The sequence below is a fragment of the Phalacrocorax carbo genome, chromosome 4 (genome assembly GCF_963921805.1).
Source record: "Phalacrocorax carbo chromosome 4, bPhaCar2.1, whole genome shotgun sequence".
NCBI lineage: Eukaryota > Metazoa > Chordata > Aves > Suliformes > Phalacrocoracidae > Phalacrocorax > Phalacrocorax carbo.
In genome coordinates, this window is record NC_087516.1 from 65,739,124 (window position 1) to 65,753,569 (window position 14,446).

Genomic DNA, 14,446 nt, shown 5'->3' on the forward strand with positions numbered 1-14,446 from the left:
AAAAGGGAGGTTAGGGAAGAAGACAAAAACTATTAGAAAATTATTTTTTTTTTTATTACCTACATCACTGCTTTATTGTGGGGTTAAAAAACCCACATTGAATAAAAGTATAAAAATACAGTAGGATTGGGTACGTAGGGTATGGCAAGAAGATGTGGTACATGCACTTCCACTGAGCTTTACATATCTATATACTAGGAAAACGTAGAATAACTGGAGACTTGAGAAGCAACACAAAATAAAGAAAGATTCTCTCCTGGTTTTTCCAATATGCTGAGGGACAGAAAAACCAAACATAATGAACATATACATAACTCGTATTGAAAGATTCGCTAGCTCTGCTAGAAGATTAACAATAGCCCATAAGTATTTCCATGCACAGATTTTGGTTTAAATCTTTGCCCCTTTAAACTGCTGATCACGTTGGTGGTTTTCCAATGGAAAAATGTACCTTTAGAAAGTGCTGTAATTTCTACTGTCACCTGCTAAATAATGGGAAATAACATCTGCAACAGACAGAACAGATAAAGCATAACGTTTGGAATATTTAAGACTAGTCTTAATTAAAAGCAGGAGAATAAGCTTTAATACCAAATACAAGCTATCACAAGATCCTGGCCTAGCAGTATTATATTAAATAAGACATTAGGTTTAAAGATAAAATTTAAAAAAAATAAAATAAAATCACACCAAACAGAACATGAGGATTAATTTAAAGACAACTGAAGGATTAGATCGGGTGGGCTTATTTGTTCCCACGAGCAGAAATTCTCTTCAGAGATGTGTGGTGCAGGATTAAAGATTCTACCCTGAAGCACCAGAATGGACACCTATATATTTTACAACTGATTTTCAATGGCAGCAGGACTGCAACCTGAAGCAGTTGTACAGAAAAACAGACAAAAAATTCCTTTGTGAAAGAGCAGTAAGAGTTTGTAGTTCACCTTTTACCTGAAACTTCTAATCAGTTTAAACAGAGAAACACATTTTTAAAGGAAATGCACATATGCAGAAAACAAGACAATTCCTTTCATGAGGTTTTCTAATTAAAATGCCAAGACATTACTTTTCCATAAATTCATTGCTTGTCATGATAGTGCGTGTTCTAGGGCGTATAAGAATCAGTTTTATGGACTGCTTTCTCCTCTGCTGCTTCAGATTACAGATTATGTGAAACTTCAGTACAAAAATATGGCAAATATTGAAATGAAACAGCCATTAACTGTTTTGCTTGGTCAATTCTGTAAGCTAGATATTGCCCCCCAGGCACTATTACAGTCTTAAGAAACCTAGGTAACTCTTTGTTAAATATTCCTTTTAGTTTAGCAGCAGCTTCAGTTAGAAGGGCATGAGTTTTTCATCACAAATCTCATTTTGCTTGAATTGATTAATTAGCTAAACTTATACTAGCTTTAATTTTGGGGGGGATTATTTCCCTTAATTATTAAAGAATAAATTGATGAAAATGAAAGAATTAAATGTTCTTACTAGCTTAGTTTCAGTAACCAAAATCAATTCAAGGAAATGCATTAAATTCCATAGTTCTCTCAGTGCGCTTTTTACTGATATTACATATCAGGCTCCCTGAGGAGCCCAAACGCAGTGCTTTTCCTTCTCAACTTGTTAGTTCCACTGCCAAACTTCAGTTCAAACAAGTAGCAGTGAAACATTTAATCACTACTAATGCTAAAAAAGACACCTCCTAGCTATATATGCAGCAACAGGAAGACCACTGCATCCATGCCCTACCTCACCTGTAAGCCAAGTCACACATCACAAGCCATCCCACCAGCCGTTACTACGCCTCAGGCATACCAATTACATGAGTGAATCACCCCTACATTGGAGATCGATTCCTAACTCAATCAAAAGCAAGTGACAGTTTATATAAATCATGTTTGTAAATCAGCCTTTCTTGCCTGGGGGTTGGAAATCACACTGTTAGCTCAATTGCCGTATCTAAGTCATCACCGGGCTTTTCTGAAGATGGGAGACAACAACCAGTCAACAGTGTGACAATGGCAGGTATCTTCAGTCAACGCTGGAACTAAATCTATAGCCATAAACCATCTCAAAACTTAAGTGTTGCAGAGCTCTGATGCTCTCATCTTACACAAGGAATTTTTTACATTCTGATTTTAAAAGATTCAACAAATTACATGTTCAATGCTACATTGCATGTCTCTGGAATTTACGTCTAGAGAAGTTTTGTACATTGAAAGAAGCATTTGAGACAGAAATTCTCAAAACTGCTCCAGGTCAGCCCGTTCTTATCTACGTAACTGGGAAGTCACTGATCCCCTTTAATTTACTTGAATTAAAATATTAAATATTGGCTTAACTGTTCCCTACTATAATTAACAGTGGTAATTCACCTCAGCGGGATCAGAGTTCAGATATTTAATGCTTTCAGTGATCCCAAACCTACCTTCTCATTTAATACATAATTATGTCTGGATTATATCCTCTAGCCGCATCCAGTATTAGCATCATTTTCATTACTTTTTCCCTCTCCCATTTCCATCTTTCTCCCCCACCCCCTTCCATTAAACTAAACCACGCTAATACTGTTGACTGGCTGCAAGAAATGTTTATTCTTTGGTGCAAATGGAGAAACTGTCACAGGTAATTGTTAGGCTGACGTAAAACAGCTTGTTGAAACGTCAGCCTAGAACTACAGCAAATATGTCACATGAAGGATTACTTAAAATTTACTTCAATGAACAATGTTTAATGATGGTTTATATAGTTTTATTAAAAGCACCTTAACACCTTTCTGATCTAAAACAGAACACTGAAGTATTCCAAACCACCAGCAGACCACCCAATACCTTTGCCTGGAAGTCTTAGCAGTCCTGTCTTTGGAGGGCAGTGCAAATACTATGAACATTTTAATTGCATTTAGATTATTATCTCACGCTCCAGCAAAAACCTAATGCATTTAATTAAAGAAGTAAAATAATGTGGTAGTCAGATATTAAGTAAACAGCTATTTTCATGTATACATGCAAAGGAATGCAAAGCATTCTTGTAATCAGTGTTTAATAACCATTTAAATATAATGACAAAATTTAGGAATAAGAGCCCAAAGGTTACCACTGATTAAACAGGTCAGGCTCTCCAAGCATAGCATTCTACTGCACATTATAACCACGTACTCTTCAGAGCCCCAAACTTGCGTTTCCCCCATGTAGGCAAGCATGTGCAATCTGGGGCCACTCCAATAGTCCCAAAGAATTCTGATGCGTTCTACTTAAGCTACAGAGCTAGAGGGTAAATTCAAGAAAAATATCCACTAAAAGTTATCTCCATAATTCATTCACATACCAAAACACAGTAACAGCAATGATGACCAATTATTCTTTCTGCCTGACACAGCAACAAACTTCCACTTTTTGTATTACTAATCCAAATCCATCCTGAAAATAGGAGTTATAGAAAAACCCACTCGTCATTTTGAAACAAAGACACATACTTATGGTTGACAAAGTCTTCAGGATTTCCCACGTTAGCTTCTGACTCTCCTTCTCTCTTTATAGGACATAATGTGATTCAGCTGTAATTACTAGGTCCAGTCTTGTCACCCTGACTTACTGCAAGTGGCACTCTGCTCTGTAGCTACCCCAACTTGCTTCACAAGGTGGTGATATAAATTGCCCAAGCACTTGTTTCACTTGGAGTTCTTGACTCAGAACAATTACAATTATTGCTGGCTATCGCTTGTGAGAGGTGTGGATCTTTCAAGGAATGTCCTGCTGCCTAGAGATGTGGCTCACTTTGTATTAGGTGAAGCAATGATTTGCCTTCCCAATAACCGGTAGCTCTCCATGGTCCTTCAGTCTCTTCGATCACTTCATTTATTACACACAGGTTCATGCATTTTTGCTGCCAGCAGTACTGGTGATCTGGACATCTGGCACTCTCCAATGTATAAACAGATTTCAATCACGTTTCAATTACTTCCCTTAAACTGTTATAACATAGATTAAGAAAAACAAGTTTTAAGAGTAAGACTCACTTCAGTTCTTGATCCTTCATACTTCATTTATATCAGATTAAGCCTCTGAATCTCAGAAAACTACCTACATACCAACTGTTCAGTAAACACCCCATCTGACAGTCTTCATGTTGGGTTATCAACAACTTGAGCTTGAATTAGATCTCCAAGCACCCCACAGCCTAGTAGCACATCTATTTGTGAAGGCTAGGACAACTACAGAATTAGGTAGCAAGTGATGCTTTAAGCAGGTCACTCATGTCTAAGGAACTGAGGGTCTGGGCAAAAACCATCTGAAGTCGTAACATACAGAGTAGCTACACAGAAAATATTTAATAATCCACAGAAGTCCAATATTCTATATTTACACCAAACAAAGTGTGGAAAATGGCATATATACAGATCTTCAAGCCAAACTGCAAGCTAGTATGAATCTCATGTCAAGTATCCCATATAAAATGTAACGTAGCTTATCCCTTTTTCACTAACTAGTATGCTATGCCTTTTTGGTAAGGTAAGAGCAAGTGCCAAGGCAGCAAATGAGCAGCTTCAGTTGTGCACCTAAAGACACAGTGTTGGCAAAAGTATTTCCCCGACAGATTGACCTAGAAGAGCAAAACCCAAAATATAGTTTAAACTTTAGTGGAATTACATACAGAAATTGCATTACTGCAAAATTTGTCTTTAAAACAGTATCATTAACTGAAAATCTGATTCACAGTGAAAGAGAAGATAGACAAAGGAGATACAGCTTCAACTTCCAGCTCTGCCAAAAACTCCCTATGCAAGCTTAAGCAAAACATAAATGTTTTACTGTTCTCCATTTTAGAAACCAGGAGCAGCAAATACCTCTTTTCTCCCTCTCCTGTCATCTGCCTTTTTTTGTTTACACTACAGTACTGAGAAGACACACAGACATAACTTTGTCAAAACACAGTTACTCCCATTCATTTCAATAGAGTTCCTCAAGATCCTGGTCACTCAGTTACCTCCCTCTTCTTAGTGTCTACAGAGAGAGTTAAGCCAAGGTTTAAATGAAAGAAAGGCTTTTTCACTTATGGTAGGAATCAAATTTCTGTTCTGTGAGGCAGAAAGGCCTAGTGTGGTGTCTTCCAAAAAAAAGTTTTAGAAACCCTAAACTACTACTATTTTAAGTGTTGATTCAGATCACTGCCAAGTCATGATTTCTTAGAAAAAATACATCTTTCATTTTGTCTCCCATTTATTTTAATATTACCTTACTCTTATATTACCTAATATTTATCAGATGTTTCTCATACAAGAGAAGAGGAGAAAGAATACATGGCAATTACATCTTAGATGACAAAACAAACGGTATAGAAAACACAATCCGGTCATCAAGGAGTGATTATTTGCTATATAATATCTTCACACATAATATACTAATAGTCTGTTGTTATTTACCCCTTCTTATGGTACTCTAGTTTTCCAGTGATTCCATTTAGGATTATAAACTGCTGCCTACTTCGACAGTGAGGGACAATGCTCCAGCTACAGGGGGAATAAAGAAAACAAATAAATAAAAACCAACCAAAAAAATGCCAAATAAACCCAAAACCTACCACGCTGCACAAGTTAAAACAAGATTATTCCTACCTTTCATTTCTCATCTACCCTATAATTCTGCTTTTGATACTGTAATTAAACATAAAAGTTCAGGATATACTTTTATACCTTGCCTGAAGTTAAAAAACTGCCAACTTTTCAGCCATGGTGCAACTTACAATCCTCTTTTTCCTTAATATTAGCAAGTAAAAAAAATGCAAAATTTAAGGTTGAGGTAAAGTCATCATGAGATAACACAATTAGTTAGACTACAAGAAAAATTTGAAAGCCTGAGACTTAAAAGTAACTGTTATTCAATAAGCAAAAGGATCTAACCCAATACTCTGTTGAAATTAGTGAGCACCGTTCCATCGACTTTAATAGAAAAGAAGTAAATTAAGGGCTCATCCACATACCAGAATGCATTTTCAAAAAAAGCAAAGCAGGCTTTAGAAATGGTGCTCTGAGTCTTAACTTGGAATCTTTCTGTAATTCATTGTTAAACAAAAGAGAAAGTTTATACCTTACTAGCTATTATAAATATCTCTGTAGTTCCCTCCATTTTTCACAGTAGTCAAAAGGGACTATAAATTATCAAGCATTTTAAAGTATGGACACAATAGGCCATTGCAGAATAAAGGTGGCCTCCCAGCTACCTCTCCTCTCCCTGACAGCATTACTCTCGGTGTACAGCTCTAGGAAGTTTTATAATGCTTGAGAAGCAAACAACTCCGAGCTCCCTTGGTTCAGTTTCCTGGATAGTTGCTACTTGATAAACTAGCCAATTTTGATACTGCTACAGCAGTAACACAAAACCATCCACTATAATCTCAGGTCTACACTGGTGCTCTTCTCCAGCTGGAAAGAAGGTACCTGTCTTTATAGACAAGGTTTGAAAAAACCAACGGGGAAATTACTTATGGGTCTGCTGGGAAAGTCTTGTGATTTCAGGGAGGGGAAAACAGCCAAAGCCACTGAAACATCTTTCGCATAGGGATATACCTAGAGTATACTGCACAGAGCATTATTTTAGTACAAACAGTTACTCAGGAAGCATTTAACCTTTATTAGCCTAACGTACTGGCCATTACTGAACACAAATATACGCCCCTCTTCCCCTCTCTAAAACCTTTAGATAGGACACATCACTGATATGAATTCAATTCTAAACTTTGAATATCTTTAGCTAGTAGTCAGCTTCCCAAAAACAATACTAAAATTGTATGTTTCTATTTGACAAATAGCAAAAAGTATTTTCTGGGCATACACCTTGTAAAATTTTTAAAGTTTTATAAAAGCTCTCTTTTTTCGATGGATCAAAATTATTTAACATCAGTTGTCCTTGTAACCAGTACACCTTACTCTTTCATATTTGGAGAAGCAAGCCAAAATACTCACATAACTACCCTAAGGTTTAGGCACAGAGTTATAATCCTTAGCAAGCCATGTTTATGAATATCTGATTATTTTTTCCTCACCTCTTTGAAGAAGCAGTCTTGTTTGCTCACTAAAAAAAAAGAAGTACCCTTTAAGCTGGCAACAAGTTGACAACCTGTCTCCTCTTAGCCTCTCCTGAAGTTAACATTTGTAAAACCACCTCGTAGGGCAAATAGGTCAATTGTTGACTTTATAGTTTTTAGAGATATAGCTCTGTATTCATTTCTACTCAGAAGCTGACTTCAGATTCCCAGGACTTGTCTCCTTCCAAACAGCTGCCAAAGTGTGCATGTGGGGAAAAATAAAATAGTTATGAATGTAAAATATTGTTAAAGGATGCAAAGGAAATTTCTTTTTCAGGGTGAGTGGGAAGTGAATATGAGAGGCAAGAGTAGCGAGCTAGAACATTATTCCCACTTTCACTCAAAATCTGCAAATTCATGATCAACATCAAAATGGTTCTAGTATTCCATCAGCACTATTTATACATGAGTCTAAGAACATTTATTTTTGTGAGCTTTTACTGCAAAGGTAACTCATTCTGGCTTTTCTTTAGGTCTGCAATTTTGGATCTCTAGCACACATTAGCAGTTACCTGTAATTTACAGCACTTGTTGACACCTTCCAAAGGAGCACGTGGCTAGGCAATATATAAGTTTTAACTAAGTTAATATTACAAGAACTTTCTCTCCTCAAACTCAGTCTTTGGAAAAACCTGTACGCTCAACAATTTTGATGCTTAGTCACGTAGAATCACCTTTCAAGTGATAAGATCCCAGACCACCGTGTGCCTGAAAAAAAACAAATGAGCAAGAAAAAAAGTAGCAACTAAACACAACGTATGTGTAGTAACTTCCTGCAATGGTTTGGCAGGCTAGTTTGTTTATCCCAATTCAAATACCAAGTACTATATTAATACACAAGTGCAGTAACTTGCTTTATTTTCAGACACAATTCTCTAGGATATCATTTAAGAATCTGCAGCCTTATGTGAATAAGCACCAAAAATGTTAAAATAAACATAGTTGCACAGATGTTAAATATCAATGAAATGTACCTACAACTGTTACAAAACAACACAGAAGAGATTGAAGATGGATTTAGAATGGTCACTGCACTTGTTTTCAAGTAACACAATATCAAAGAGCAAGACGCGAACAGTATTAACGAGCTTGCATTTTTATACTGCCTTTCAGGCATGGTCATATATTATTTTGTCAGCAGCAGTTGAAGGAGTTACTAGTTGTACTCTCCCTTTTAATCTACTCCCACCCTCATCATCATGACTCACTGTCCACTCCCACAGTCTTACCACAGGTTACTTGCTTCCAACCCAATACTAAGAATATACTTATTTTAAAGGGCCAAGGAAGGACCAAGGATCTGTTTCACAGATGCAGTTTAGCAAACAGCCATGGAAGCATCTGAAGAGGCTCAACCATGGAGGTAGTAATTACTGGCAATAAAGTAGAAACAAAATATTGGAATATGCAGCTTCAGACTGGATCTGCTATTGATAGAAGAAAAAAGTGTAACTACAGCCTTAAACTTTAAAGAGCTTTGTGCACTTTAATCTCTACTAAAAGACTATATTAAATTTAATTTTTAGGTACAGTTTCCCTCCACAACAGTAAAGCTTAACATCATCCAGTTTAACATAGGCATCACAGGATCTTAAAGTCACTCGAACACCACCTGTGATTTCAGAGTAGCAGGATAAGTAGCCAAACTAGGTTTCAGCTTATTCAACTACAGTATCAGGAATAACAATTCCAAATTTCAAAGATTAATACTAGCACCTAACCTGCATGGACATAGGAGCCCTGAAGAAAAAAAAATAAAATTAAAAAAAAAATAAATGAAAGTAGAAATAGCTCCCTAAAAATCCAAAAATTATGCCTACTGAGGCAGGGCAGAAATAAGCAAAACAAGGCTGCGCTGACAGGCTTGTTCCTAGATTACTGGATAATGTTCACCATAGAGCAATACTACTTTGACTTCATTAGCCTAAAGATAATGGGTGCTGCTTTGAAATAAGTACCCTTAACTTGGACACATTTAATTGTTTATGGAATCCTTGAGCTCCTACCTGAACCATTCTTGGGGATGGTTCATGCAGAATGTATTCATGTCCATTTCCAGGACTGGTCTTTTGTGAACTGATGAGAAAATAAATGCATATATTATTGAAGTATGTAATAAATACTGTAGAGTGACATGTAAGAGAAAGGAATACTTCAAAGTTTCTTTGAATCAAAATATTTTAAGTGTTACTGAGCAGGGTTCCAAATTATCACAGTTTTTCATGGTAGAACCAAGTAGGAAACAGTGGCTTGACAACACAAAGCTAGGATGGATAACTGCAATCTTATCTTCTTGAGGGAAAACAGGAAAATTGCTCACCTAACAATCTCCTTTCTTTAACATCGATCAGTAAGTTATCAACAAAGTAACCAGATAAATCCAGGGTTTTGTAGGGTTTTTTTTTTTTGTTTTGTTGTTTGTTTGAGTTGGTTTCTTTTGACAGAAAAAATATTAAGTGGTACAACAGAAGTATAAACTCTGCTTCAAATAAATGAATAGGAATGTACAACTCCTTGACACCATATAATAAAATCCACTGCACTGACAGACTTGGTGAAAAGCACAAGTTCAACCAGCTTCTGCTGAACAGGAATTCTGCTGTTGATACATCCTTTACATGGAAAGGTAAAGTAACATTAAGGTCCTCCTGAAATGACTGAATCCACATTTAAATAGAGAACTCAGAGTAGTCATGGACTTCTCTACAAGGTTCATTATCAGGAAATGCCCATTTTAATTACCCTCCTGAGGACTGTGGAATTCAGCCAGAAGACAAAAGTGTTCAGTAAACAACAGCTTACTTCATTAAGTGTATAAAGGATTTCAACAGCTGAATCTTTATCCTTCATTGACAACCTTCCCATTTTCTTGTATTTCACCTTCTTTCTCCTCCTCTGGAGGATGCTGTATCATTGTTTGATGAGGCTCCACTATTATTAGCCCTTCCTTGTTCACAACACAGAGAAGTGTCAAAAGTTTTCCTTGGCTGAGGTTAGTCTGGATTTACCATCATTTTTTATGGTGCTAGCACGAAGAATGGGTTTGATCAGTACTGAACATTTTAAAAGAAACCCTTGTACTTCAACAGCCTCTCTTTCTGAAGTCTGTTCAATTTTTTTAAAAGGTGAAATAACTAGTAATTAGATTATGAGACATTAAAAGAGGTGTTAAATATTCCTACTCAGAGAAAGGAGACAAAGCATACATTTTCCTTCCAATGTTCTTTAACACACACGTTAAAGAAACTCCATGCTATGAGTCTGAGGTTACCTTGTGTTATACACTTGAGCTCTCAATACTTTTGAAGGTACATTGACCTCCAGATTCATTCCTACTGTTCTTGTACGATTCCTACCTCTCTTCCTGTTTTGAACAGCTATCACATTTAGGCAATCTACACTCAGTAGATCTATATTAATGTATATACTATATTGAGTAATTTGGAACGGTTTGTTTTTTCCCATGTCATTGTCACCTTCATTTCATTATCAATGACTGGAACACACACCCCAGGGAAGTCGTCACAGCACCAAGTCTGTCAGTTCAAGGAACATCTGAACAACGCTCTTAGTCATATGGTTTAGCGTTAGGTAGTCCTGCAAGGAGAAGAAATTTGGACTTGATGGTCCTTATGGGTCCCTTCCAACTTGAGATATTCTAAGACTCTATGATCTATTTCACAGCTACAAAGAAGGTTAAATCCAGTCATTAGGCAGGAAAAAAATGTACAGAAGAGGTTACAACACAAACATAGGCAATGACAGGAAAATACGATGAGTAATGCCTTTAAACCATACCTGTTCAAAAAGAATGCTCTTTAAAAACTTCTGGGTAAAGGAATGAACGGTAACGCTATAGAACAATTTCCATGCATGATCATTAGGGGAAAGAAATCACTCCCCAAAACGCCCAACCAAACTTGTATTATATCAAATCAATTATTGATTCCAGGTCATAAATACATTCTTTTAAACTGCTGAGGTTTTTTTTCCCCTCTCTCAGATAGTACAAAAGCACTCAAAGACTCCAAGGAAAGTAATGCAAAATTACAGACTACAATATACTGTAACACAAGATTATCTTTATTTCAAAATTGTACAAAGTATAAACATAAATATATAATTACACTGAACTAAGCCCTGCTCTTTAAGTATTCGTATACTTAAGCAATGATACTGCCATAAAAAAATGCCTTTATTATTTCTCATTAAGAAATTTTATCTTATGGAGCGATACATCATGAAATCAATTGTTGTACATCTAGGAAATTTACCAATAGAGCTCTCTTCCACCGGGGTGTACACTTTGATTTGTCTCATGTGAGTGTCTCTTCCATTTTGGTGATTAGCTAGAACAGCAATCTGAATCATAAACGTGCGAATAGGCTTCTTATGTGAATCTGTTAAAGGAACATGAATCCAGCCGCTTGGTTCCACTAATTCAAGTTGCTGCCGAAAACAAGGCAAAAAAGCAAGACGTTCAGAAACAGTTAACATACTTAATATAAATGATCACACATTAAACCTGCTAAATCGAGCAGAGTCTTGCAAATCAGGTTTTAGTTACTTTTTCAAATGAATTTGAAATAGTACAGTTGAATACTCATAGCTAATTGACTGCTGGTGTAATTCAATACAAATTAATACAGTTGACTACAGTTGTGTTTGCTTTTGCCTTTCAGAATCTACCCCTTATTTTGTGCCTTAACTTTAAAAGTCAATATAAAAAAAAAAAATACAGATACGTAAAAATTCAAGAAAGTCAAAGCAGTACTATTTGGATCTTGTTACTGAAGTACACTGCTCAAAGATGACAGAAAATATGTACCTTAAAGTTATATTGGTTTATCTAGGCACTCTGAACTAAAATATGCTAGAATGACCTATGTAGGAAACTAAATCCACACAAAGTTTGGGTTTTCAGAAATTCCTTAGATTAGGGGGACGGGGAGGAGAAAGAGGAAGGTGACAGAGGAAAAAAATACAGGATAATTCACGGACTTCATCTCACCTATGTGTCAAGACAGATGCCTGGCCAATTAATAATTGCTGCACAGCCATGTAATCACATTCTAAGGTCCATTTTGACTTGGCTTTTTATAAAACAAACCAAGTGTAGTATGATGATTTTTCTTCTTTAATTTTAATCCTACAGAAACCAGTGTCAAAGCGAAGAATTGCATTTCGTTAACTCTAAACCACATCACTGACACATCAGCATGCTGAAATCAAGCTAGATGCTATGCAGAAGTGTGGTAACAGCTTTTGTTTAAAGCTAGTTGCCCAACTTCAAAGCACAGCTCAAAACACATATGGAAGAGCACGCAAGTGGAAGTTTTGGGGTGGGGGTGGGAAGAAAATCCAAAACCCAAAACAGTTGTCCACAAGCAAGTGGATTTCACACAGCTAAGCAAATAAGACTGCTGCTCGTAGCAGCTGAATTCCTCTACAGAAGATCTATGCTTTGAGCAGTTCAGAATTCCCATCTTTCTCCTGAAAATAGTGCATGACAAACGTCTTGTCAAATGCCTTGCCTTTGCTGAAGCTTTCAGAAGACCCATCTGAGATCTCCTGTTTTAGAGGCAGCAAACACCTTGAGGGAACAACCCAAGAAACAAGTAAAAAAGTTTGATGACTACTTTAAGTTTAGAAACAAACACACACACACCAAACTCTCACACCTCCATCTTAAAAAGAAAAACAAAAACAAAAAAACCAAAACACCACAACCCAAAACTCTCCACTGCTGCAGGCTCTCCAGCAAATAATTTCCAAAGCAATAATTCACTAAACCTTAGCAGCAAATCTTTTCACTCCAGGAGCTAGACACTTCCACAAATACACATTCACTCATTTGTTGTAATCCTGTCCCTTTAAAAAAACCTACAAAATATTTTTTTGCATAGGAAACTTCAGGTAACAGTTGGCTTTACAAAGTGATGACAATTATGTACTGCTGAAGCAGCTGTACAAAGAGGAAGTTTATCACAGTGAGGTAGTAGTCAACTGTTTGAACAAGTATGCTTTCTGTCTACACAGGGAACAGAAAGATGAGGACCCCAGTAATATTGTATTCAACCAGTAGTAAGATAAAGCAGCTGTGAGTTAGAAGATAAAAGGTTATTGCTAATTACACTTGCATTTTAATATTACTCTCACAGTTTACAAATTTTGACTGCTGATTCAACGTGGAAAATTTAAGTTCCAGAGCTATTATATTGGGATCTTTATGCTTGGATCAGTATGAAATGGATGAGAGAAAAAAAAAAAAAGAAGTTACCACCTTCTATAGGTTGACATCATTGGTTTCAGACAGATCCAATCTAGTTCAGGTTTGCATGCTTTTATTGGGAAACAAATTGCAAAGAGTGAAATAACGACTCCACCTCCAGAACCAAGGGAGCTACCAAGGGATTAGCAAAACTGGACTATTTTGTACAAAAGAAGTTGGATGCTTATTAAATTTACAAAGAAAAAACCACATCTTTTATTTTAGGGAATTACTAGGGTCATAAATGTAAGCATAGGAAAGTTGAGAGTTACATAGGTAATTTTACTAATGTAATAATATGTGTGTGTTTTATTACATAAACAAATTTTTGATTACATATATATAATCAGTGCTTTGTTTCATCCCTGATCAGTGGGAGATGGTCATATGCTTTATTTATAGCATCTTAGTTTTCAGTCCTGCTACAAAGGCAACCCAATTTCTTCACAAGCCTTTCTGCAGAGATGAGACAAGTAATTTCTACATCTGTAGAACAGGCAACTGAGACATTAGGTTAATTAGATTAAAATATTCTAGTTCGAGATGTCAAATTTCACATACTTTGAACCTGATTTCTACTGTCCTTAGTCACATACAGTATTTTACAGGAGGTTTAGCTCCCACTGAGTTCACTTGCAGTTGTAAGTGTCTGCATTTCTGCAAATTGATCAGAGTTCTCAAAGCCAGTCACTAGAACACACAGTAAGAACAGCCACCTAGGAACAGTTATTTGAGTGCATCATGTAAAACCACCATGACTAAGCACAGATTCCACACAATTCATCAAGCAGCATTCAATTGTCTTAGCCACAAAGCCCCCCCTTTTTTTAAGCCCTGAAATATCTGCTTCACTTACTCCACATGTTCTAACTTCTGTAACAGACAAATACACATCCTGTACTGTACAAATCCTAGACTCATACTCAGAATAGATCTCTTTCCCTATTCCAATCAAATAGCTGCCTCTTAGGCAAAGCACGTGACACTTGTGATGAGTTGGAGGCTGTACTATAATGTATTAAGTGCAATAGGTCAGAGTTAAACTTAAATGTTTGAAAAAAGTGAGCTCTTGATTTTTGGCCTCTAAATAAC

General features: G+C 36.4%; 1 protein-coding gene across 8 annotated transcripts in view; it reads right to left on the minus strand.

Moving 5' to 3' along the window:
* The window catches only part of ANAPC10 (anaphase promoting complex subunit 10), a 115,309-nt gene that overhangs the window by 66,481 nt on the left and 34,382 nt on the right, over window positions 1-14,446 (minus strand). For 4 of the 8 annotated variants that reach the window (XM_064450266.1, XM_064450265.1, XM_064450264.1 and 1 more), the window contains exon 5: window positions 11,146-11,532. The exons of 3 other annotated variants lie outside the window; for them this stretch is intronic. In XM_064450266.1, the coding sequence (XP_064306336.1) occupies window positions 11,302-11,532 (231 nt within the window). In that variant the 3' untranslated portion in view covers window positions 11,146-11,301. Of the gene's footprint in view, window positions 1-11,145; window positions 11,533-14,446 lie in introns of those variants that run through there. One more of the 8 variants, XR_010372745.1, reaches the window with a different exon arrangement.